Here is a 27,660-nt window from a genome sequence, read left to right as displayed (position 1 = left end):
CCTTTTTCTCGAACGTCACGTAAGAAGACAACAGATTTGTGGACGTTTTTCCTTCAATAACTTTTTTATCCCAACGTCTACAATCTTGAAACAAAGAACCGAGGGAAGCACAAACACCGGAGAGCCGAAACAGCGTATTCATTTAAAATAATTATAAATACAAAGGGGCTTACCGTGTGAAAATATCCTCTCTTCCTTTAAAAAAACCCAACAAATGACGCCATCTTTGAAGTTTTGCTCCAACTTTCTCACTTAAACGCGGTAAGCTCCCGTATATGCATGCCCCCCTGATTTAGATAGTTTGAATCAATCTGTATTAGCAGTTATATGAAAGGCTTTCATCTGATTGATTAGCTTGTTTACTTTTTGTGATGGTTAATATGCCCCCAAAAGCTGGTTTTTAAACTATAGCAAAAAGGGACTGCAGTTACAATCCACAAATAACATATGTTTGAAACAAGCCAGATTGTTGTCTGAAACAGTCTAACAAAAAAATAAACAGGAATAAGACAGGCAGTGACACATGCCCATACTGGATATAATTGTCAGGGGTTGGGGATCATCTTAATTTATAATAAATAAATACTAGTAAATAAATAAATAGTACAATAAATAAATTCAAAAACAAATTTTCATGATCTTGGACATAGAATTGCGACCGTGGCATTTTATTTAGTAACATAACTGTATATGACACATCCTACGTTCATCAAGGGAATAATACTTTGTGCTAAGATAAGCTAAAAATACAAGTAAAAGGGCAATACTTAACAGGTCAATGCAAACAATAGATGAATAACCATGCAGGAGTACTAATTCCTGTACCTCATTGTATTTTGAATTAAATGTGGCATAGGTCTGAAATACAAAATCAAGCTTTGAATATTTTTTACGAAAATAAAACAACTTTAATGACTAGGTTCAGTGAAAACACAACAAGTAACTTTTTTGTTAAGTATGTGATTGCGATAATCTAACACCATGTAACTTTCACTGTAATTTTAAAATTTGCATATTTAATTATGGCATCAATTAAATAAAACTGTAACAAGTATCCAACTGAATAATTCAACAGGCATCTAAATTGTTTGCTGAACAAAAGAATATTCTGTTTCTACAAAATATGCCAATTTGTAAACCCTTATCATTTCTAAGAAAAACTACAAATGGGTCACATACACTGATGTCCAAAATATGTATATTTTAAAACAAACAATCCACTTTTAAAATCAACAGCGGAAACTATGTAAAAGAGCATTATTCTGCCATTTTAAAATCCCATAATGCTCAACCAAGTTATCAACCTTAAACAGGTACTTAGACTATAGCCATATAAGTAGTATGCAAAAACTCAAAGTGTTCACTGTGATCTTAAATTTAAGCAAGCAAGCAAAATGATTGTTTCAAGTGACACATAATGTTGTTATAATTATTATTTGTGCAAATTTATTTTAAGATTCCATCATGCAAACAAAGTTTTGGTCTGGACATGAACATTTTCTTCCACTATATACTTATAAGGTAAAACTTCACATGTCCAATGTCACCTTGTGAGATAATTCTAAATTCTATAATGCACAACAACGAGTTATTTCAAGAAGATGTTTAAAGATGTCAATGTTTAACTCTATTGTTGCTAGGGTGACCTATATATGCAGCGGACCACAACAATTTAAACAACTTTGAAAGAAGTCCATCAAAGGATCATTCCTGACAAGTATTGTTAATAACTGCCCCGCTGTTAAGGAGAAGATAGGATAGAATATGCATATTTGTTTTAAAAAGGTTCAATTACCGGCCAAGACCCAACAAATAGGGAGGTTTTAAGGATCATATCACCCTTGGAAGGAAGTTGCGCTGACTAAAGCAGGATTGTGTTACAATCAAAAAAGTGGTATACCCCATCTGACTTATTAACCTAGGAAAACAAGATTCATGAAATTGTTACTAAAAAACAAAATCAGTCCGTAAAATTAAATATACATTTGCATAAAAAATAATATAGAATCAACTATAAACAAGAGGGCCATGATGGCCCTGAATCGCTCACCTGACTAACCAAATACAATCCCAACCCAGATTTCATCAAGATAAACATTCTGACCAAAGTTCATAAATTGACCTATTGACCTAGTTTTTGACCCCAGGTGACCCAAATACAACCCCAACCCAGATTTCATCAAGAGAAACATTCTGATAAAATTTTATAAAGATTGGATGAAAACTGTGACCTATATTGTCTACACAAGGTTTTTCTATTATTTGACCTAGTGACCTAGGTTTTGACCCCAGATGACCAAAATACAGTCCCAACCCAGATTTTATCAAGACAAACATTCTGACCAAATTTCATGAAGATTGGATGAAAACTGTGACCTCTATTGTCTACACAAGGCTTTTCTATTATTTGACCTAGTGACCTAGTTTTTGACCCAAGATGACCCAAATACAATCCCAACCCAGATTTCATCAAGATAAATATTCTGACCAAATTTCATAAAGATTGGATGAAAACTGCGACCTCTATTGTCTATACAAGGTTTTTTTATTATTTGACATAGTGACCTAGTTTTTGACCTAGTGACCTAGTTTTTGACCCCAGATGACCCAAATACAATCCCAACTCAGATTTTATCAAGATAAACATTCTGACCAAATTTCATAAAGATTGGATGAAAACTGTGACCTCTACTGTCTACACAAACACATTGTTAATGGATTTTCTATTATTTGACCTTGTGGCCTAGTTTTTGAACTCAGATGACCCAAATACAATCCCAACCCAGATTTCATAAGGATAAAAATTCTGACCAAATTTCATAAAGATTGGATGAAAACTGCGACCTCTATTGTCTACACAAGGTTTTTCTATAATTTGACCTAGTGACCTAGTTTTTGATCCCAGATGACCCAAATACAACCCCAACCCAGATTTCATCAATATAAACATTCTGAACAAATTTCATAAAGATTGGATGAAAACTGTGACCTCTATTGTCTACACATGGTTTTTCTAATAATTAACCTATTGACCTAGTTTTTGACCCCAGGTGACCCAAATACAATCCCAACCCAGATTTCATCAAGATAAACATTCTGATAAAATTTTATAAATATCTGATAAAAACTGTGACCTCTATTGTCTACACAAGGTTTTTCTATTATTTGACCTGGTGACCTAGTTTTTGACCCCAGATGACCAAAATACTATCCCAACCCAGATTTCATCAAGACAAACATCCTGACCAAATTTCATGAAGATTGGATGAAAACTGTGACCTCTATTGTCTACACAAGGCTTTTCTATTAATTGATCTAGTGACTTAGTTTTTGACCCAAGGTGACCCAAATACAATCCCAACTCAGATTTCATCAAGATAAACATTCTGACCAAATTTCATAAAGATTGGATGAAAACTGCGACCTCTATTGTCTATACAAGGCTTTTCTAATATTTGACCTAGTGACCTACCTAGTTTTTGACCTAGTGACCTAGTTTTTGACCCCAGATGACCCAAATACAATCCCAACCCAGATTTCATCAAGATAAACATTCTGACCAAATTTCATCAAGATTGGATGAAAACTGTGACCTCTACTGTCTACACAAACAAATTGTTGATGTTTTTTCTATTATTTGACCTAGTGACCTAGTTTTTGAACTCAGATGACCCAAATATAATCCCAACCCAGATTTTATCACGATAAACATTCTGACCAAATTTCATAAAGTTTGGATGAAAACTGCGACCTCTATTGTCTACACAAGGTTTTTCTATAATTTGACCTATTATGTGACCTAGTTTTTGACCCCACATGACCCAAATACAATCCCAACCCAGATTTCATCAAGATAAACATTCTGACAAAATTTCATAGAGATTGGATGAAAACTGTGACCTCTACTGTCTACACAAACAAATTGTTGACGGATGCACGCACAAGTACGCATGCACATACGGACGCCGGACATCACACGGTCACATAAGCTCACCATGTCACTTTGTGACAGGTGAGCTAATAAAAACAAATTGGTAAACACAGTGGCTGGTGAGTTATGATATGTATATATAAATATGAGTCTGGTTTTTTACTTGTTAAGTTTGATCTAAAACAATGCTGGTGCTGATACCTTTTTTTAACGTTGTTTGTGTAAATGCAGCTGAGACGCATCAATTGATTTCATAATTGACAAATATCAGCTTTTGGTTAGCATTTCATTGTTTTAATTAAAAATGTGCAAATAACATACGGAAAAGGTCATAATAAAACAATTATTGACTAGAGAACCATACATGTAGCATATAATTCTTTAACCAATGGCACTCCAGCAAATAAGTGTATAACTTGACATACGGAACATTTCCCCCCCTTAACACTAGATGTTAAACAAATTGCTCCTATTGTAAAACTCAATAAGATATGTTTAAGTATCATGTATTTGAAAGACAATAGCAGCATAATTGTGTTCCTGTAATTATAGACATTGGAAAAAATAAATAATAAGAAATTCAAAATGAACAAAATGCAGCCTGAACATTGTGAACACAAAAATATTTCATATTTGAAAAAGCCAAGACAAGATGCTTGCAACAAAACTGGAGTGTAATAACACGCTTTTACTCAAAACTAGAAATTAGTAACAGGTGCCCACACAACACAGACATAGAGAATATTATGTGAGTTTTGGATAAAGATCAAGTTTATCATGCGAGGTTTAGAACCATATTACCATGGTTCGCGCCGAGAATGATGAACTTGATCTTTATCCAAAACTCACATAATCTACTCATTCTTTTATTTCCTCCCTTTTTCCATTAATAAGGATAAAATATCATTTTTTTTATGATTTTATATTTCCGTAGTTGACAAAAACATAGTCTTTAATTTTTGGAAAAACTAAATTTCTGATCTAAAAATAGAGATAGTATAAAGCTTAAGTTTATACGATCCTTGTTATACTATCAATTTAAATCTGGTAATAGGATAAAAGTCCATTTATATATTCTACTGTGGACAAAATGACAACGGGCCATAACTCTACTAAAGCATTTGCAGCAAAACTTCCATTCTTTGCATCATATACACATAAAGGACATTCTTTTTTTTACAATGATCAACTAGTTTCTATTAAGCTCATTTAACTGTGCATGTTTGAATGAGGTACATGCAGTAGTTGCAGAGAACTTGAAAACCCAAATTTTGGACAGAATATTTAATAGTCAAAACTGACATCGCTCACAGTTCAGCTAAAACTTTTGAAAGCCGAAATTTCGTTTTAACAGTCATTTACACAATAAAGTAATTTAATTTTACAAGTTTAAAATGCGACGGGCTAAGTTGTTAAAAAGGAGCTGAAAACAAATGCTTGAGGCATATTTAAGGACATAAGGACCGACAAACAGATAAGGGCATTGCTTAATGCCTCCCAATGCTGCTTGGGACATACAAATATTAATGACGTTAAGGGATAAGCATTCATTCACAAGAAGGCAGCAGAGTGTGCAGACTAGCTTACATACCGGGAAATGGTCTTGGTCATCATTGCTCATCTGCAGGAATCGCTCGAGTCTTGCACTTGAATGCTCAGGACCCTGACATACAATAACACGAGGCAATGAGTCAGGAATCTGGGCTGATGAAAAATGTGACGTCATAAACATTATTAGAATTGTCACTGTTCTGCCTTTAATACTCCCACCCGCAACATGTCACTTCGTAAAAGGGCATTTTCAGTTAAGTTTAATGAACTGGTTTATCAAAAATGCAAGCTTCTAACCTATGAAGTTTTATATTGATGCCTCAATTTATAGTCAGGATATTCCCTGGCCAAAAATGCAGCATGAACATTCGCAAGGGCAATAACTGAGAAACTATGAAAAGAAGAGTAATGGAATTCTTATTCATTGTGGTTGCCTTATTGAAATCTACGAACACATTAAATTTCAAGTTGATACCTCTTATAATTTTAAACATATTTTTCAAACAATTTTTATGTATACAAACTAATGAAGGTCAATTGAAGCAAGAATTCTGGCTTTTGTGAACTTAACATCCTCATAATGAAATATACCTATATAGGCAGTGCTCTGTGAAAAATGGGGTTAATGCATGTGCATAAAGTATCGTCCCAGATTAGCCTTGAGGTCCGCACAGGCTAATCAGGTATGACACTTTCTGCCTAAACTAAATTTTTGCTAAGAAGAGACTTTTTTTCCAACAAAAAATATCATAAAAGCGGACAATGTTGTCCTTTGTTAGCTTGTCACAATTGAAATTCTTGTATCTGCCCAAAAGTGTATTTGAAATATGAGTATGGTGTTTTTTGTTGACTAAAATTGCAGCTCTTTATGAATACTTTAGAAATCATAGACAGTAAACCAATAATAGGGAATTTCGAGAAATAAAGAGCGATTCAATAATACATTAACATGCATATCTATGCACATGAATGCCCTGCGAAACATATTACTTGCCTTTGTTTTTACATTTTTACTAAAATACAAGTACCTGAAAAATACCTTATTTTAGAGACTTGAACTTATTAAGTATAAGGACCAGTTGCTAGGTTATATTTATATACTATTTCAATACTGCGGTTCAGGTTTTACACCCAATAATACCGGTATACAATACACTTGTGCTGAAAGTTCAAAGCACTAATTATGATCCAATTAATCAGGGAGTAAAATAAGAAGTGCCCTTTTCAATTACTTATATCCAACAGTATATTTATATATAGCATAAATCTGATATAAACATTATCAATTTTGTTGTTACCATGCCCTCATATCCATGTGGAAGAAGTAGCACAATTCCATTCTGCCTGACCCACTTAGCCTGACCACTGCTGATAAACTGATCGATAATACACTGGGCCGTGTTGGCAAAGTCTCCAAACTGGGCTTCCCATAGAACCAGAGAATTGGGATTAGACATCACATAGCCCAGCTCAAATCCTGAAATACAGTACCAGTCAAATATTGTACGTTAATTGTAAAAAACTGGTAAGCATGTGATCTCTCTTTGCTGTTTTCCATATATTCAAAACAAAATAAGGCTTTTCAGAGCAGGGGCTAATAACCTGATACAGCATAACATTCTATTTAATATTAAGTCTCAGTGCAATTAGGTTAAAAAGGGGCGTAACTTTATATGAAAAGGAAGACTTCATGCACATTTGATTTTTCTTTGTAGATATGTGTGTAGGAAAACCTCTTCTCTAAAGTTTATGTCTATGGACAGACAGACTTTCAGACTTACATTTACCCCTCCATACTTCAAAACGAGGTGAGTACAGTGGAACCCCTCTAAACCAGACGCCTCAGGATCGAGAGGAAATTCCGGTTTAGAGAGGATTCGGGTTTAGAGGGGACATTGACTTTTTTTACTTTCAGACGGTCAATTACATAGCCTAATGTGCAAACAACACTTTCATCAAATTTGCATAGTTTATTTATGTATAACATTCATTCATATTGCATCACATAAGAAAAAAAACACGTCACTTAATCTGTTGATTCAGAAGCAATATCAGTAACAACATAGATCAAACAGTGCACCCTGAAATACAAACAATTTTATACATGCATACATGTGTTTGGTGAATCAAGTTTCTTTTCGCACTGAAAAACATGTACACGGACTTTGTTGCACGATATCCCCGATCGTCGACTCTCCTATCTGATAGATCTCTGACAGCATCTTGAGTGTAGGTTTGGCAACATCTCTTACTCTTTTATCAGTTTGATTTTGTCTTCTAGAGACAATTCCACGCGCCATCACTTAGAAGGAGGTTTGGACATTTTTAGTCTTAGTAATCTTAATTACCAATTTGAAAATCTAAACGAATATCTAAATGCAACTGCTTCAAGAACTCTGCAAATCACCATTTTATATGACACTAAGTTAGCAATTGTAATAAACAACACAAAATTAAATAGCATGAAGATTATTTAAATTTAGCACGGCTTCCTATATCAAAAACAAAACACACCAAACAAAGAACTCTATGTTTGTTTTCAGTAATTATAATCAGTATTATAACATCTATTGAGCGATATGTACATCACAGGACAAGTGTCTCTAAATTGTTTTGCCATTTTAACAGTTTGGAAATTTTTCGACCACCTTTATTAATTTCACCTGTCTTTAATCCGCTATTCACAACTTTTTGACACTAGGTATGAGGTGCAATAAACCGGCTCTGATCGGTTTAGAGAGGTACAATTACGTATGGAATTACCCAATTTTGATCCACATAATGACCGGTATTTGGAATTGAGGGGATTCCGGTCTTGAGGAGATATTTTACGCATGGTTTTATAGGGAAAAAAATGGAACCGAACAATTTGTCCGGTTTAGAGAGGATTCCTGTATAGTGAGTATCCGGTTTAGAGCGTTTCCACTGTATAATAAACATTTCACAACTTCACTTGTTTAAAAAAAAAAAGAAGCAGATAAAGCTGAAGTAAAAGGTTTATGAGCATTTAAACCAACTTCAAATATCAGACCAATGTCAAAGCCCAATACAGTGAGGGGTTTTACCCAGCACACAGTGCTTGTTCTTACCTAGCACTCCGTACTCGGAGAGAGAGCTGTTTTCCACTGTGTAGGGGGCCTGTCCCTTGTAGATGTGGTTGAGAGCATTGTACCTCACCTTGTCCAGCGTCTGGTGATGCAGCACATGGTGACGGTGGCTGCAACCAATATGCACTGCATGCCAAAGCAAGCCTTGACACGCACAAGCTAGATGCATCAAAGTTGAACTTAAGACACAAGTCCAGGTTGCTTTGTTTTTTTAGTAAAATCCTTTAGTAAAGATCAAAGCAATAATATATGTTTTATTGAACATTTCTTTAACAGAAAATGCTTAGAACCTGTTTGGCAGGACATTATACTTTCAAAATGCATACATCCTGCTAACGTACATGAACAGGAACTTTGCGCCCATTGCAATATTATTGAGAACTGATGCATGACACAGACATAAAATAATCACTGTTAATAATGTCAAAATGTAGAAATAAAAAGGGCAACACAAACAGAACTCATATCATAAAATGATCACACATCTCTGAATGCATAAACTATTGTTTTATTTTATATTAAGTGTTTAATCCACTCTTATATGCCATTTTTGTCAAATTCTTTAAAAAATAAGTTAACGCCTTTGGAGCCCTTTTTGATGAAATTGTCTCTTAAACAAACCTCCATATTGCTCCTTCATCATTAACAAAAACGCATATGCACAAAGCATACCATGTCTGTTTACAAAAAAGTTATTTACAAAGCATTTAAGCAATAATTTGATACATAAAACATACATAAAATAGTCCCAGTGCTCCAAGTAGGCCTCAACAGAAGTGCACAGAACCCTGCCACAGAAAGATATAAACCTCCCCGGCTTTACCCCCCCCCCCCCCACCCCATGACTTTTTTTATCTGATCACATTATTATACAGGACATTTCCAACTAACTTTCAATAAATTTATTAAACTTTCACAGTGGAACTAGTTTAATTTGATATAGAGATGACCACACCAGCTTAAGTGCCCCTTTTGACAAATAAGTACCCTAACCTTTTCAAATACTAACTGGAGCACTGTAGTCACATAGTTACCAACCTGAAAGTTCCTCTCTCAACATCCTGCCCACTGAGTCTGACGTGGATGCCCTCCTTGAGCAGGGAGCCAAACGCCAGGGCCTCCCCAAGGGCCCAGTCAACTGTGCGGTTGTTTACCATCTCCATACGCGCCTTCAGGATACGCTTCAACCCTGAAACAGCAATAAAAAGAGATGTTTTTTGGTGGGCCATTAGAACAGTTTTTCTTGTCATATCACTATGGTCAGTAAACCTACTCACATTTTTCCTAAGCAAGCATAGCCAATCTATTGCTTTAAGCGCTAGGTGCACACACTTATGACAGTAACTAACACCTTGAATCAAAGGTTGACGATGAATGACTGTGGAACAAACTTCATAGCCAATAAACCCACATAAATGATTCCCAGGATGCCATTCCAACGCTCTATTAAATGAACAAGCCAGGCCCAGCATGCCACAGAATTAGCCATCATCATAGTAATCTAATATACTGGGCACGTGAAAAAAAACAACATTCAAAGCTTAACCTTAGTCAAAATCTTAACAATAATGTCCCATATCCATACAATCATAAAAGTAATCAAACATTGCTAGAATTATCATCCTCATTTTCTGATATGTCCACTGAACCAAAAACTTATTTCCGAGCTGAAACATAGCTCAAAATCAAACTAAAACATATTTCATCAACCATTCCTACCAGGGTGTATAATCAAGTCCCCAGGTGTACCTACCAGGATGTATCACAAAGGTCCCAGGTGTACCTACCAGGATGTATAACAAAGTCCCCAGGTATACCTATCAGGATGTATAACAAAGTCCCCAGGTGTACTTATCAGGATGTATAACAAAGACCCCAGGTGTACCTATCAGGATGTATAACAAAGTCCCCAGGTGTACCTACCAGGATGTATCACAAAGTTCCCAGGTGTACCTACCAGGATGTATCACATAGTCCCCAGGTGTACCTACCACGACGTATAACAAAGTCCAAAGGTGTACCTACCAGGATGTATCACATAGACCCCAGGTGTACCTACCAGGATGTATAACAAAGTCCCCAAGTGAACCTACCAGGATGTATAACAAAGTCCCCAGGTGTACCTATCAGGATGTATCACAAAGTCCCCAGGTGTACCTACCAGGATGTATAACAAAGTCCCCAGGTGTACCTACCAGGATGTATAACAAAGTCCCCAGGTACATGTATACCTATCAGGATGTATAACAAAGTCCCCAGGTGTACTTATCAGGATGTATAACAAAGACCCCAGGTGTACCTATCAGGATGTATAACAAAGTGCCCAGGTGTACCTACCAGGATGTATAACAAAGTGCACAGGTGTACCTACCAGGATGTGTAACAAAGTCCCCAGATGAACCTACCAGGATGTATAACAAAGTCCCCAGGTGTACCTACCAGGATGTATAACAAAGTCCCCAGGTGAACCTACCAGGATGTATAACAAAGTCCCCAGGTGGAGGGCTGCTGAAGACGCTGCCAATGTGCTGGAGAATGTCCTCCTTCACGCCAGTCTTGGGCAGCACCATGGCCTCCCTGGAGTCAAAGAACCCGTGCCAGGGGGAGTCCAGCCAGTCCCTATAGGACACCGTGCTCTCCTTTTTGGACAAGACGTACGCCTCCTCACAGATCTTGTCATACTTGCTCACCTCCTCCTGTCCAGGCAGAGAAAAATTTGTAGAAATGCAGATATATGGAGGAAAGAGTTATTTGCAAATATTTACCACAATTTTCTGAGTAAACAAAAGAAACCATTAAAATTAATTGCACGCCAGATTTATGGAAGTGGGTCAATGACCTCAAGATATAACCCCGAAAACATGTTTGAAATTTCAGTTGAATTCTTGTTGTAGAAGAGTGATATCTGTACTTAATGCTTAACAAAAGCATTCAGCAGATGCTGCTTAAGACAAATTGGTGAGTTGTATAGCTCGAACTATCTAATGAAAAGTCAAGCTAACAAATCCCTGATCAAATAGGTCAAAAGTTCTAAACATCAGTGAATAAAGTTCTTAATTGAGTCTTGCTGTTGGAAACATGAGCTTTATTCATGGGTGTAAAGTGTTGACCCAAATTAGCCTTTTAATTCTCCACAGGCTTATCAGGGACAACACTTTCCACAGGCTTATCAGGGACAACTCTTTCCACAGGCTTATCAGGGACAACACTTTCCACAGGCTTATCAGGGACAACACTTTCCACAGGCTTATCAGGGACAACACTTTCCACAGGCTTATCAGGGACAACACTTTCCACAGGCTTATCAGGGACAACACTTTCCACAGGCTTATCAGGGACAACACTTTCCACAGGCTTATCAGGGACAACACTTTCCACAGGCTTATCAGGGACAACACTTTCCACAGGCTTATCAGGGACAACACTTTCCACAGGCTTATCAGGGACAACACTTTCCACAGGCTTATCAGGGACAACACTTTCCACAGGCTTATCAGGGACAACACTTTCCACAGGCTTATCAGGGACAACACTTTCCACAGGCTTATCAGGGACAACACTTTCCACAGGCTAATCAGACAACACTTTCCACAGGCTTATCAGGGACAACACTTTCCACAGGCTTATCAGGGACAACACTTTCCACAGGCTTATCAGGGACAACACTTTCCCCTTAATTGGACTTCTACTCATAGAAATTTCTTTAAAAGAAAAATACCATAAAAGTGGACTTCACAGGCTAATCTTTGACAACACTTTACGCACATGCTTAAAGCACACTTTTCACAGAGTGCAGCTCAAAGAACCTGACTTGCCTCATACTCCTGCTGTGTGACAATGCCCTCCTTCATGAGTTTCTCTGAGTACTGAGCGAGCACTGTAGGGGTCTTAGCAATCCTCTTGTACATCAGCGGCTGGGTAAACATCGGCTCATCTATCTCATTGTGACCATTCCTTCTGTATGACACCTGCCAATACATAGGTACACAATGTTTTCTGACGTGTCTGAACAAATCTGTTTCTTCCACTCTTTTATTTTACAAAACATGTAGAATGGAAAATTACGACATCCATGTGGATTTAAAAATCTTCAAAAATATTACGCTATAAATGATTTCCAGAACTATGTATTAAACCAGGTGCTTGTGTCAGATTCAAAGTAATCAAAGCTACAAGACTGACATATGATAGTGAAACAATCTACTATCCTCATTTCACTGAATGATTAAGCAATTTGAAATAATTGTAAACACCCACAAGGTAAAACATAACATCTGTCACATTTCAGAGTTTATATATGATCAATGAGATTACAACATTAATATAATAACCTAGATAAATCAATGTTGCGGATATAATAATTTTATTCACAGCAGTTTCACGCTAAACTGGTGCAATTCAACTCACCAAATCAATAACAACATCTTTGCCAAATGTTGACCTCCATTCGGCAGCGACCTTTGCCACATACATGACAGCCTCTGGGTCGTCTGCGTTCACATGGAAGATGGGAGCGTTCACCACACGAGCCACGTCCGTGCAGTAGGGAGAGGAACGCGAGGACCGAGGGTCAGTTGTGAAACCAATCTGCAGATCATCAATTGGAAGATTGTTAACTTTTACAAAAATGTTAATGAAAATGAATGTATGCCTGGTACTATAGATTTGGCTTGTAAATAAAATAAATTGGCTTCTAAGGGTTCAAATATGGTCAAGAATAAAGAGAATAATTCTGTATTAAGCATCTAATTACACCAGAATAAAACAAGAGATGTGTTTGTCAGAAACACAATGCCCCCTATTGCGCCGCTTTGAAACCATATATTTGACCTTTGACCTTGAAGGATGACCTTGACCTTTCACCACTCAAAATGTGCAGCTCCAAGAGATACACATGCATGCCAAATATCAAGTTGCTATCTTCAATAATGCAAAAGTTATTTTAAAACTTTAACCATGGTTAAAGTTTTGGGACACACACAATGAATGAATGAATGACAGACAGACAGGCCAAAAACAATATGCCCCAGATCTTTCGATCCGGGGGTATACAAAATATATAGCCTTTTATATAAAGTTATCTTCTTATCATATATTTTTTGTAAGAGGATTTCTGATTGGATTTCTGGTCCTGGGTAAACATTAAGAAGACACCTAGTGACTGTGTTTACACACAAGAACCTTGCTCTGGGAATACAGGGCTTAATGCATGTTCACAGTGTCATCCTGGTTTTGCCTGTTCAGTCCACACAGGCTAATCACTGACGACATTTTCCACTCTTACGGAATTTTGTGTTTTTAAGAGTCTCTTTCAAACAAAATTGAATTTAGGCAGAGAGTGTTGTCCCTGATTAGTCTGTGCGGACCGCACATGCATTGCGCACAGTTTTCTCAATAAGTGGCTTACCTGGTTGTTGGCCACAATGTGAACAGTGCCATGTGTGGTATACGCTGGCAAGTCACTCAAGTGGAAAGTCTCATAAACCACACCCTGCCCGCTGAATGCAGCATCTCCGTGCAGCAAGATGCTCATAACCTGCGAACAAGAACAATGCTATACTTCACTACTGAATTTTACTTGCAATCACATGCCTGACAACTAATTAGTCATTTGCGTAACAGAAATAACGGCAGTATGTGTATGATGAAGAAAGAATACAAAAATGATAACATTTTGTATTATGATTTAAAAGAGGACCTTGTTTGCTATTTTTTATTTTTGTTGTTAGTCATGTATATTAAGTTCTATGTTAAAGTACATTGTGTATGATTCATCTTGAGTGTAACTTAGGTAAATACATTGCACTTAAGGAAAACTTTAGATGCACAAAAATAACAGGCAACTTTACAAGAGCACCTTATAACGGGTGCCAACGCTCGGCTGCAGGTGCAGTTTTGAATAAATGAAAGCTTGTCAGAATGTTTTTTTTTAGAGGTCACAGTGACCTTGACCTTTGACCTAGTGACCCAAAAAAGTGTGGCATGTAGAACTCATCAAGGTGCAGCTACATATTAAGTTTAAATGTTGTAGGTGGAAGCACTTGCATTTTAGAACCAATGTTCAAAAGGTTAACAAAATGTTAAGGTTTTAGCACGACGCAGACGGCACGACAAGCTGGCTATGACAATACCTCGGGTTTTCTCTAAAAACAGCCGAGCTAATAAAAACAAGAAACTGTCGGAGACGGGTGATGCTCCCCTAAGTTTTTTTTGGTCAAAATATTGCACTATATATTAAGATAAAAGGAAACGTCTTGAGGTAACAGTAGTTGGGTGGGACAAGAATTTTTTTATAGAAAATTTAAAAGGGCCATAACTCTGTGAAAAATCATCCGACCAGAACCCGCTGATAATATGCACAACTCCTCTTGGTAGAGAAGCTTCCCATAAAGTTTCATTGAATTCCGGTCATAAGTTGCTGAGAAATAGCCCGGACAAAAATTGTTCACGGACGGTAAGACAGACGCACACACGGACAGACGAAGCGGCGACTATATGCTCCCCTCAAAATAAATTTCGGGGGAGCATAAATACACAAAAATATAGAATAATTGTAATACATCGCACTACAATTTGGGGAAAAATCATTCCATAGGTACAAACAACGCTTACCAATTGGTCATACCAATAATAGTTTTTTTCCAAATAATTATAATTGATATTATATGAGATTTTCAAAGGCTTTAAATCCGGTATGTTTGCCAAGATTTCTGGGTTTTGCTAAAATCTCACACATTGCTGTGAACACTCTATTGTTTCAGTCACTACCACAGATTACCTTCTTCCCCTCCGTGTCGCCCCTATAGAACTGTTCAGCGCGTGTCTTTCCCTGCACAACTGGGTCAACGGCCTCAAGGTGGGAGGGGTTGGCCACTACGGCAATCTTGATCTGCTTGTTGGTCACACGGTTCAGTCGCTCCACTGACATGCCCAGGTGGTACTTCACGTCCCCTGAGCCCTCATCAGCCGCCTCCAGTTTAGAGTCGAACTGGCAGAAGATCTTTTCCAGCGGTTTTCGACACACGTTAGCCAACACATTCAGGCGGCCTCTGTGTTAATGAACAGTTAAAGAAAATTTGAAACAAGAGCATCGTCTTGTAGGTGCAGACCGCTCATCTATTTCTCTTTTTAAAGGTGAAGGGACCTATCTCAATTTCAATCACAAAGGAAGGAGGGGTGGAGTGGAGGGGGTTTAGTGTGGGGGTGTGGTCATTTATTTCATTTTCTTCCAAAAATGCAAAAAAAGAATGCAACTTTTTGTGTGTGTGTGTGTGGGGGGGGGATTCAGGGGGCTTGGGGGGGGGGCTTGGGGGATGGTTTGGGTGGAGTCTATTGTGGTATGTCAGGTAAGATTAGTTTTGTCAAAGTATCAATCAAATCTAATCATAAATAAAGAAGTTATGGCAATTTTAGCAAAATTTAATAATTTGACATTGAGAGTCAAGGTCATTCAAAGGTCAAGGTAAAATTCAACTTGCCAGGTACAGTACCCTCATGATAGCATGAAAGTATTTGAAGTTTGAAAGCAATAGCCTTGATACTTCAGAAATAAAGTGGATCTAACACAAAATGTAACCATATCTTCAAAGTTACTAAGTCAAAAAAGGGCCATAATTCCATAAAAATGACAACCAGAGTTATGCAACTTGTCCTTTACTGTCCCCTTATGATAGTTTGCGAGTGTTCCAAGTATGAAAGCGATATCTATGATACTTTAGCAGTCTTGGCCGTAACCCGCTCGACCGACGACCGGGTCGAGTGATTTTTGCGTCGGTCGAGTGAAAATTCTAAGCCGGTAGCCCGATGGGTCGAGTGCTTTTTTCGTGTCCGAACTTAGTAACGAGTCCGAAATAGCTTCATATAGATGCTTATTCAAGACTACATTGGTTATTTCCCTTAAGCACTTATTGATTAGACGCTTATTGAACAGTGTTGTAAGTCGATCTCACGAGACGCTATAACAATTATTATTACTTGGTAAAGAACTTGCGGCAATACATTTATTTATATGTATTTTCTGTGTTATTTTGAGGGCGCATCGCACAAACATCAACCACAAAATGAGAATGAAGGTAGCAACACAAAATATGAACAACAAAACAAAAATTCCAAATGTCATTGAAAAATAATCAGTCTTGGCTTCGTTTTGATGTCTCAAAGTATTGAGAAATTTGATTATGTGCCTGCATTGCTGACTTGCTGGTATGTGCATGTCATACATAATGTAAAAAATATGCAATAAAATATCAAGCACTAACTTACAAGTATAGTTTTTTTACAGATAAAGTTTATTTGTCAAGGAACAAATCCTGACAGTAAATTCAAAGGTGTATTATACTGCATTTTAGATGCTGGTACAATCGGCAAATCGGCGCTAACCATATGTGGCTTAGGCAATAAAGATACTGCTACAAATGTGGTTTTAGATTTAGAATACTCATAACTTTGGGCAGCAAAGTTGCCTCCTTGTGCTACGTTTTTCATGCACAGGTATTATTGCTAGTTTGACATTTTATTTTCTTTAATCAGATATGTGTTTTGAAAATTTATATCATGTTATACAATGTTTTTTTTTCAGGCCACCTTAAGGAGCATACATGATATGTCAGACCTGAATGTTGGAGACTCAGATGATGACCATGATGGAATGGAGATGTCAGGAGACCTTGTGTTAATTTTTTTGTAAGTTATTAACTGTGAATAAAAACAGAATCAAGTGTTTATTGTTCTATGTTTCATCAATACAAACATAGTTACAAATGTAACAGAATTATAACTTTTAATTCGGGCTAGTTAAAATTGATTCGGGCTAGTGAAATTTCAAAGCTGGTAGCCCAGCCAGGCTAGTGCTTAAAATAAATGCCAAGACTGCTTTAGGGGTAAAGTGGACCAAACACAAAACTTAACCAAATTTTCAATTTTCTAAGTATAAAGGGCCCATAATTCCGTCAAAATGCCAGTCAGAGTAACATAACTTTGCCTGCACAGTCCCCTTATGATAGTTAGTAAGTGTTGCAAGTATGAAAGCAATAGCTTTGATACTTAAGGAATAAAGTGAACCTAAACACAAAACTTAACCAAATTTTCAATTTTCTAAGTATAAAAAGGGCACATAATTCCGACAAAATGCCAGTCAGAGTTACATTACTTTGCCTGCACAGTCCCCATATGATAGTTAGTAAGTGCTGCAAGTATGAAAGCAATAGCTTTGATACTTTAGGAATAAAATGGACCTAAACACAAAACTTAACCAAAATTTTCTATTTTCTAAGTATAAAAAGGGCACATAATTCTGTCAAAATGCCAGACAGAGTTACATAACTTTGCCTGCACAGTCCCCTTATGATAGTTAGTAAGTGCTGTAAGTATGAAAGCAATAGCTTTTATACTTAAGGAATAAAATGGACCTAAACACAAAACTTAATCAAAAATTTTAATTTTCTAAGTATAAAAAGGGCACATAATTCTGTCAAAATGCACGCCAGAGTTATCTAACTTTGCCTGCCCAGTCCCCTCATGATAGTCAGTCAGTGTACCAAGTTTGAATGCAATAGCATTGATACTTTATGAGAAAAGTGGACCTAAGCGCAAAACTTAACCGGACGCGGACGCCAAGGTGATGACAATATCTCATAATTTTTTTTTCAAAAAATAGATGAGCTAACAAATAAATAATGTATTCATAGCCTCGTTTTGGGAAAACTAGGCTTAATGCATGTGGGTAAAGTGTAATCCCAGAATAGCCTGTGCAGTAATTTTGGTTGAAAAAGGCATAATTTTTATAGAGGCTATGATGTTCATTCTATAAAAATATTTCATTTGCACAAAAAAACAAGTGCTGTCACCATAGGATTACATATGCCCCCTATAAACACTTTGATAGAAGTTATTGACATGCACTAAATGACTCCATTACCTAGTTTTTGACCAGGCATGACCCATATTCGAACTTGATCTAGATAATGTCTACAACTTCTGACCAAGTTTGGTAAAGATCGGATGACAATTGCTTGACTTATTGAGCGGAAACTAATCTGGACGGATGGACTGATTGACGGTCGGTGCGATTTTAATATGCCTCCAGGACCTATGTTCTGGGGGCATAAAAATACAACAATTTTAATGTTTAAAAACACTTGGTACAAATCTAACTGAAGCATGGTACAAATTCAATACAGTTTATTCAAACCATCTGTTGAGAAGGTACTGACCTGTGCGGCATGCCAATCACGAAACTCTCCACACCGAGGGCACTGGAGCTATCAATGAGGGTCTTCATGGACGGGATGAGCACCTCACAACCCTCCAGACCAAACCGCTTCTCCGAGGACCACTTACGTGCCAGGAACTCCTCAAACCTTGAACAAGATGTGCATAGGCATTATTATTATAGGAGAAATGGGAACACTGGGCTTAATGCAAGTGAGGAAATCTTTGTTTTAAGGAAATCTTTTCTAACAGAATCCAAGTTAATAAGGAGCGTGCCCTCCCTGATTAGACTGTGGGAAATACACAGGCTTATCTGAGAAACACTACACATATGCATTATCTGAAACAACACTACACATATGCATTATCTGAGACGACACTACACACATGCATTATCTGAGACAACACTACACACATGCATTATCTGAAACAACACTACACATATGCATTATCTGAGACAACACTACACACATGCATTATCTGAGACGACACTACACACATGCATTATCTGAGACGACACTACACACATGCATTATCTGAGACAACACTACACACATGCATTATCTGAGACAACACTACACACATGCATTATCTGAGACGACACTACACACATGCATTATCTGAGACGACACTACACACATGCATTATCTGAGACGACACTACACACATGCATTATCTGAGACAACACTACACACATGCATTATCTGAGACGACACTACACACATGCATTATCTGAGACAACACTACACACATGCATTATCTGAGACGACACTACACACATGCATTATCTGAGACGACACTACACACATGCATTATCTGAGACGACACTACACACATGCATTATCTGAGACAACACTACACACATGCATTATCTGAGACGACACTACACACATGCATTATCTGAGACGACACTACACACATGCATTATCTGTGACAACACTACACACATGCATTATCTGTGACAACACTACACACATGCATTATCTGTGACAACACTACACACATGCATTATCTGAGACAACACTACACACATGCATTATCTGAGACAACACTACACACATGCATTATCTGAGACAACACTACACACATGCATTATCTGAGACAACACTACACACATGCATTAAACCCTTTTTTCCCAGATTGAGGCTCCTATCAATCATGAATTGTTGATGTTGACATGAAAACCTGGTTACAAAGGTTTAATTTTGGTCTTATATAAAGATCTTGAACTCTGAAGCGAAGTGTTTCAAGGGAACAGGTCCATTATCCCCAAGTTTAAAAAAATATAAATATGGGCAAGACAGAAATGCATACATATATATGGAAATACAACTTCAACTTTGCATAAGCGATTTTTTATAATTATGAAATTAAATGTTTATTAATAAAAAATGTCTTCCAATATAAAGATGTAAACTAATAAACTTACAATTGTTTATTATTCCTTGATAACTAAGAAGAGAAAAGGGTCCATACATTTATATTCATTAAAATCAACTATCAATAAAAAAACAAAAACAGGTTATGTGCGAACCCCAAATATAAAGAGTGATTATAATACTCTTTGCACTTTGATCTAATAATGCAATTCTTATACCTCTGTGATCTGAGAAGCCTTGCAAGCATGAGACGTTTTTCATCAGCGTGGATGTTGAGTATTCCTGGAGTCTCAAACTTGCGCTTGATCCAGTCTGTCTGCTCACGGTTGTTAATGAACATGAACTCCACACCAATGTGGTTGCAGTAAATGTTCTGTAATATAACATGTATATTAAATAATTTTAAAGTAAAAAGCCCTTCTCATTTAAAAAAAAAAAAATTAGGACGTAAAACACTTTTGAAATGCACATTATGGTGATTTTGGAACCTTTTTTAAATATAGAATAGTCGGTAATTCTTAATAATGGTGTATTTGAAACACTAAAAGAACATTTATACTGTAAACATGAACTGAATAGATAAGAAGGATTTGCATGTCAATGCAATATACCATTTAACACCTTATCATGCTTACAAAAACAAGCAAACAAAGACAAGGCTGAACTTTTTCATTCTTTCTTCATAACAGAAAAACACTAAACAAGAGAGATGTTCGTCAGAAACACAATGCCCCCTATTGGGCCGGTTTGAAATTTTATATAATTTTTTTTAACCTTTGACCTTGAAGGATGACCTTGACCTTGAACTTTCATCACTCAAATTGTGCAGCTTCATGAAAATGCCGGTTATTTTTTTTTACCTTTGGCCTTGAAGGATGACCTTGACCTTGAACTTCCACCACTCAAATTGTGCAGCTTCATGAGAATGCTGGTTTAAAAAATAATTATTTTTTATCTTTGACCTTGAAGCATGACCTTGACCTTGAACTTCTACCGCTCAAAATGTGCAGCATCATGAGAATGCGGCTTTAATTTATTTTATTTTTTTGACCTTGAAGGATGACCTTGATCTTGAACTTCCACCACTCAAAATGTGCAGCTGCATGAGATGCACATACATGCCAAATATCAAGTTGCTATCTTCAATATTAAAAAAGTTATGACCAATGTTAAAGTTTTCGGACGGACAGACACCATATATTTGAACTTTGACCTTATAGGTTGACCTTGACCTTCACCTTTCACCACTCAAAATGTTCAGCTCCATGAGATACACATGCGTGCCAAATATCAAGTTGCTACCTTCAATAATGAAAAAGTTAAGGCCAATGATAAAGGTTTTGGACGGACGGACAGACGCCATATTTTAGACATTTGACCTTGAAGGATGACCTTGACCTTCACCTTTCACCACTAAAATTGTGACGCTCCGTGAGATGCACATGCTTCCAAATATCAAGTTGCTTTCTTCAATATTGAAAAAGTTATGGCCAATGTTCAAGTTTTCGGACAGACAGACGCCATATATTTGACATTTGACCTTGAAGGATGACCTTGACCTTTCACCACTCAAAATGTTAAGCTCTATGAGATACACATGCATGCCAAATATCAAGTTGCTATCTTCAATAGTGAAAAAGTTATGGCCAATGTTAAAGTTTTTTTCGGGCGGATGGACAGACTGACTGACATACTGACGGACAGTTCACCTGCTATATGCCACCCTACCGGGGGCATAAAAACTGTTATATAAGAAAAAGAGATGTCAGTAAAAAACCAGTATCTGCTGCACAGTTCTTCATCACTGCTCACACTTATCAATGACCCATTGTTTGTTGCCTTGGTTACCTTGAGCCTACTGAGAATCTCCCCCAGAGGCAATGCTTTCTCCTCACCGCCGATGTACGTAGAGTCTGGCAGCTGGAACACTCGGTTCATGTCCGCTTGATCTGCAGAGGCATTGTGGTATCTTACTTACTCACAAGTAAAGGACAGTCTGACTTGAGGACACTTGATATGCTCAATTACAATTACAGTAGGAGTATCTGTTCAAGTTTTCTGTTCACATATAAGTTTATTTGCAATTAATGTATGGCTGTAATTGAAGATTTTGCATGCACTTAAATGTCTTCAAATTTTTAATTATTGTTAGCCAAATGTAATATTTGACCTACAGATATGAAAAACATTGTCATACATTAATTATGATACTTCTTGTTCTGCAAATAAAGTGATTTTTAGAAGGCTTATATAAGTCATCCAAACTTCCTGCCCAATCCATGAATTATCTCTGTGTCAAGAAATAGCTTGAACGTTTCTATGAACAAATATGTTGAAACAAGAAACCGTCGGGGACAGGTGATGCTCCCCAAAGTTTTTTTTATCACAATATTGCACTATATATTCAGATAAAAGGAGACGTCTTGAGGGGCATAATTTTGGACAAAATAATACGATGGATGGTTTAGCAACTTAAACATTTCAAAGGGCCATAACTCTCTAAATAAATCATCTAACCAGAACCCACAAATAACATGCACATCTCCTCAAGGTAGTTAAGCTTCCCATAAAGCTTCATTGTATTCCAGTCAATATTGGGGAGAAATAGCCTGGACAAGAATTGCACTATATGTACAGTTTAAAGAAAATTTCAAAGGGCCATAACTCTGTGAAAAATCATCCGACCATAACCAGCTGATAATATGCACATCTCCTGTTGGTAGTGAAGCTTTCCATAAAGTTTCATAAAATTACCGTATTAAGTTGCTGAGAAATAGCTCGGACAAGAAATGCACTATATGTACAATGGAAAATTATAAAGGGCCATAACTCTTCAAGGTCAAGGTAAAAAAAATAAAAAATTCAAAGTGGCGTTTCTCATGAAGCTGCACATTTTGATTGGTGGAAGGTCAAGGTCATCCTTCAAGGTCAAGGTCGTCCTTCAACGTCAAAGGTCAATTTTTTATATTCAAAGTGGCCTTCTCGTGAAGCTGCACATTTTGAGGGGTGGAAGTTCAAGGTCAAGGTCATTCTTCAAGGTCAAGGTCATCCTTCAAGGTCAAAGGTATTTTTTTTATTTATTTCAAAGCGGCGTTCTCATTAAGCTGCACATTTTGAGTGGTGGAAGGTCAAGGTCATTCTTCAAGATCAAGGTCGTCCTTCAACGTCAAAGGTCATTTTTTTTTATTCAAAGTGGCCTTCTTTTTTGGGGGTGGGTGGGTATAGTGTAAGGGTGTGGTGGTAATTTATTAGATGATCTTTAATTAAAAAAAAATAATGGGGGGATTGAGGGGGGTTTCGGGTGGGGGGGGGGGTATGTCAGTTCAGAGTTGTTTTGTCAAAGTATCACTCGAATCTTATCATAAATAAAAAAGCTATGGTAATTTTAGCAAAATTTAATAATTTGACCTTGAGAGTCAAGGTCATTCAAAGGTCAAGGTAAAATTCAACTTGCCAGGTACAGTACCCTCATGATAGCATGAAAGTATTTGAAGTTTAAAAGCAATAGCCTTAATACTTTAGAAGTAAAGTGGATCTAAACACAAAATGTAACCATATATTCAAAGTTACTAAGTCAAAAAAGGGCCATACCCGGTAATTCCGTAAAAATGACAACCAGAGTTATGCAACTTGTCCTTTACTGTCCCCTTATGATAGTTTGCGAGTGTTCCAAGTATGAAAGGAATATCTATGATACTTTAGGTATAGTGGACCAAAACACAAAACTGAACCAAATTTTCAAGTATAAAGGGCCCATAATTCCGTCAAAATGCCAGTCAGGGTTACATAACTTTGCCTGCACAGGCCCCTTACGATAGTAAGTAAGTGTTGCAAGTATGAAAGCAATAGCTTTGATACTTTAGGAAAAAAGTGGACCTAAACACAAAACTTAACCAAATTTTTAATTTTCTAAGTATAAAAGGGCACATAATTCTGTCAAAATGCCAGTCAGAATTACATAACTTTGCCTGCACAGTCCCCTTATGATAGTTAGTAAGTGTTGCAAGTATGAAAGCAATAGCTTTGATACTTAAGGAATAAAATGGACCTAAACACAAAACTTAACCAAAATTTTCAATTTTCTAAGTATAAAAAGGGCACATAATTCTGTCAAAATGCCAGTCAGAGTTACATAACTTTGCCTGCACAGTCCCCTTATGATAGTAAGTGTTGCAAGTATGAAAGCAATAGCTTTGATACTTAAGGAATAAAATGGACCTTAACACAAAACTTAACCAAAATTTTCAATTTTTTAAGTATAAAAATGGCATATAATTCTGTCAAAATGCCAGTCAGAGCTACATAACTTTGCCTGCACAGTCTCCTTACGATAGTAAGTAAGTGTTGCAAGTATGAAAGCAATAGCTTTGATACTTTATGAAAAAAGTGGACCTAAACAACAAATCCAACCAAATTTTTAATTTTCTAAGTATAAAAAAGGCACATAATTCTGTCAAAATGCCAGTCATAGTTATATAACTTTGCCTGTACAGTCCTCTAATGATAGTTAGTAAGTGTTGCAAGTATGAAAGCAATAGCTTTGATACTTAAGGAATAAAATGGACCTAAACACAAAACTTTACCAAAATATTCAATTTTCTAAGTACAAAAAGGGCACGTAATTCTGTCAAAATGCAAGCCAGAGTTACATGTATCTTACTTTTACTGCCCAGTCCCCTCATGATAGTAAGTAAATGTACCAAGTTTGAATGCAATAGCATTGATACTTTATGAGAAAAGTTGACCTAAACGCAAAACTAAACAGGACGCCAACGCCAAGGCGATGGCAATAGCTCATTTTTTTTTTTCAAAAAATAGATGAGCTAAAAATCATCCGACCAGAACCCACTGATAATATGCACATCTCCTCTTGGTAGTGAAGCTTCCCATAAAGTTTCATTGAATTCCGGTCATTAGTTGTTGAGAAATAGCCGGACAAAAATTGTGAACGGACGGACGGACACATGGACGGACGGACAGACGAAGCGGCGACTATATGCTCCTCTCAAATTTTTTTGGGGGAGCATAAAAATGATTTATCAAGCACATACAGTAATAACTTTACTAGTAAAATAACTTTATTTCATTTTCTCATTTAGGCGTTTAATAATGCATCAACTACTTTTCTATTGACTTGAGGACAATCTGTTTACAAAGTTATATGATTAAACTTAAGAGAAACCAATTAAAAGGTAAGTATTCAAGGAGCACATTGACGGCAAATAAAGTATGATAAAAAAAGAAATCAACAGTTATTCAATCAATATGAATAAAATGTAAATGAAGTATCGCTTTAAGTATCCACACTATTGATAACTGTTCTGTAGCACTGAAAAATGTTCAATGAAGTGTGCATGTTTAGAAGGCATTTGAATCAAACAGGAACCATGTATATAAAGTGTTCGTCCTGATTTCTTTCATAGTTCAACAAATTATTTCATGTCAATGTTACTATGTGTCTATATTTAACATAAATACTTTTAAAATGCCCCTGAAATGTGTTAAAAATATAAGTTTGTAACAATGCAGCAGAAAATTGATACAAAGGATGATAAAATCAAAATATTCTTTAAATGTAACAGCAAACCTTACGTCAATATTGCAAAAGGCAGGCAGTATGCAAACAATGTCTGCATCAAGTGACCAATAATAATATGATACATTCTTTTGTGTGCATCTAGACACAATACAGTCACAGTCTACAGGTCCCATAAAAAAACCTAAAATACTTTGATCAAAACTACAGACAAATAAACAAATTTAGTTTGTTGATGTTTTATTGAAAGTGTTATTCAATTACAAACTCTTGTTGGTCAGACAAATAGATAAATTGTGTATGTAGTTCGATTGCACGTATATTGCTGGAATGCAGATAAAATGCAGCTGTAAATAGATAGGTATTTGGACCAACAGTATGCATTAGAAATTATAATACAACATACATGTAGTTGTCCTTCCCTACAGACCAAAAGCAAAATTTAGTGCCTTTATTTTAACACACAATTGACATACATCACTTATTTCTGAATTTTTGAGCTAACAGCATTTTACAAGAAGGTATGTAACATGTACTTCCAATATGCAACATACATGTTCTTACCAGATATTGCTGGAAGGATTTGACAATAAATGCAATCCAAGTAAACTATGATAATGATTGACAACCAAATAAATTATAAGCGGAAAGAAATACCTCATCATGCATATGATGGGTACGTGAATATTATAAAAGCCCATTCTAAGATTGAGTGTTGACAATTTGTACTGTTATTTGACCAAATATATCTATAACAAAAACTAGTAAACTGAAACTGTATTCAATTGTTTCCCTTTTAATGTTCAAAATAACTTCAAACGATCGCCTAGCACTTTAAACGCATGCACTAAATTTGCACTCAAATCATAATAACCACATCAGACCATGTTAAGATTGATACCAACAGTAGACGCTTTTTTCACAATTAAGCATTCAAATTAATTATTTGAATACTTCTTGAGTTTTGTCAATCATCAGATTTCAGATGAATTCAGTAAAGGGTGTTGTAGAATTTGGTATGTCCGCAAGTAAGCTAGTTTTTATGTTCAATGTTGTACAGCACATGATCCCTGAATGAATATGTCTGGATTGCATTCATTTTCTTTCTGGGAAAAGCAAATTCATAACTATTGATTCCTGATAGAAATCATGCAAGAATCTCATACTCAGCTTTTCCAACAGCTATGAGTGTCATTGAGTGAACAACAACAGTAAGGAATTAGACCACTTTACCCTAGAAATGTCCCTTTATTTTGTAAAATGATTTTGTGAACAAGATTGCCAACTTGTCACAAAACACATCCATTTAAAGGTCTGAGTGACTGGGGTCAAAATGACACCCAAGATAGGTATATGTGAAAGCTATCAATGTACATACTTTCAGTACAATTTCCCCATCGAGTTATTAGGGGAAAACCATAATCTTTCAACAGGCTGGTTATCAAGCAAGGCCGAAATTGTATGCCCACAAACATATCACCAAGTTGCATGATAATCCAAATTAAGATGTTGAATTTAGAGAGGATAATTTGAGCATTTTTTGTATATTTCAAGGATCATAATTCAAGGGCCTGGTCTAAAACATGGTATAGATATTATGCGAAGAAACATGAGCACCATGTTTTATGATGATCTAATCAAACTATTTGAGATAGAGAACAGACAAGGTCATAATGGACATGTTTTCTAAAAAATCAAAGGCCATAATTAAGTTAATTAAATGCTTAAATTCATTTTGTTTGTAATCAAACAATAATACTATCGCCACAAACATTATCAAAACAGTTTCATGATAATCCCACGTATATTAGTTGACATAATTAATGGACATTTTTTTCCTGAACACAGCCTGCTGCTACTCCTGATCACAGCCGGCCGCCCACCAACTGCAGGTGTTCCCATAATAAGCCAGGGTCTTAAAACCGGCATATAACAAGAGCACCGCAT

General features: G+C 36.5%; 1 protein-coding gene across 5 annotated transcripts in view; it reads right to left on the bottom strand.

The window, feature by feature from the left end:
* The window catches only part of LOC127865996 (2-oxoglutarate dehydrogenase-like, mitochondrial), a 62,641-nt gene that overhangs the window by 16,478 nt on the left and 18,503 nt on the right, over window positions 1–27,660 (bottom strand). For 3 of the 5 annotated variants that reach the window (XM_052406167.1, XM_052406168.1, XM_052406171.1), the window contains 13 exons: window positions 22,026–22,126; window positions 20,396–20,550; window positions 18,801–18,947; window positions 15,368–15,638; window positions 13,997–14,125; window positions 12,997–13,176; window positions 12,405–12,557; window positions 11,063–11,285; window positions 9,628–9,778; window positions 8,572–8,699; window positions 6,781–6,959; window positions 5,523–5,594; window positions 826–858 (listed from right to left, as the gene is read on the bottom strand). In XM_052406167.1, coding sequence (XP_052262127.1) covers window positions 826–858; window positions 5,523–5,594; window positions 6,781–6,959; window positions 8,572–8,699; window positions 9,628–9,778; window positions 11,063–11,285; window positions 12,405–12,557; window positions 12,997–13,176; window positions 13,997–14,125; window positions 15,368–15,638; window positions 18,801–18,947; window positions 20,396–20,550; window positions 22,026–22,126 — 1,922 coding nt within the window. Of the gene's footprint in view, window positions 1–825; window positions 859–1,900; window positions 1,919–5,522; window positions 5,595–6,780; window positions 6,960–8,571; window positions 8,700–9,627; window positions 9,779–11,062; window positions 11,286–12,404; window positions 12,558–12,996; window positions 13,177–13,996; window positions 14,126–15,367; window positions 15,639–18,800; window positions 18,948–20,395; window positions 20,551–22,025; window positions 22,127–27,660 lie in introns of all 5 variants that reach the window. The other 2 variants (XM_052406169.1, XM_052406170.1) reach the window with 2 other exon arrangements.

This window comes from Dreissena polymorpha, chromosome 2, assembly GCF_020536995.1.
Source record: "Dreissena polymorpha isolate Duluth1 chromosome 2, UMN_Dpol_1.0, whole genome shotgun sequence".
NCBI classification, from domain to species: Eukaryota; Metazoa; Mollusca; class Bivalvia; order Myida; family Dreissenidae; genus Dreissena; species Dreissena polymorpha.
The sequence above is the reverse complement of the archived record's forward strand: the minus strand, read 5'-3'. Positions and strand labels throughout refer to the sequence as shown.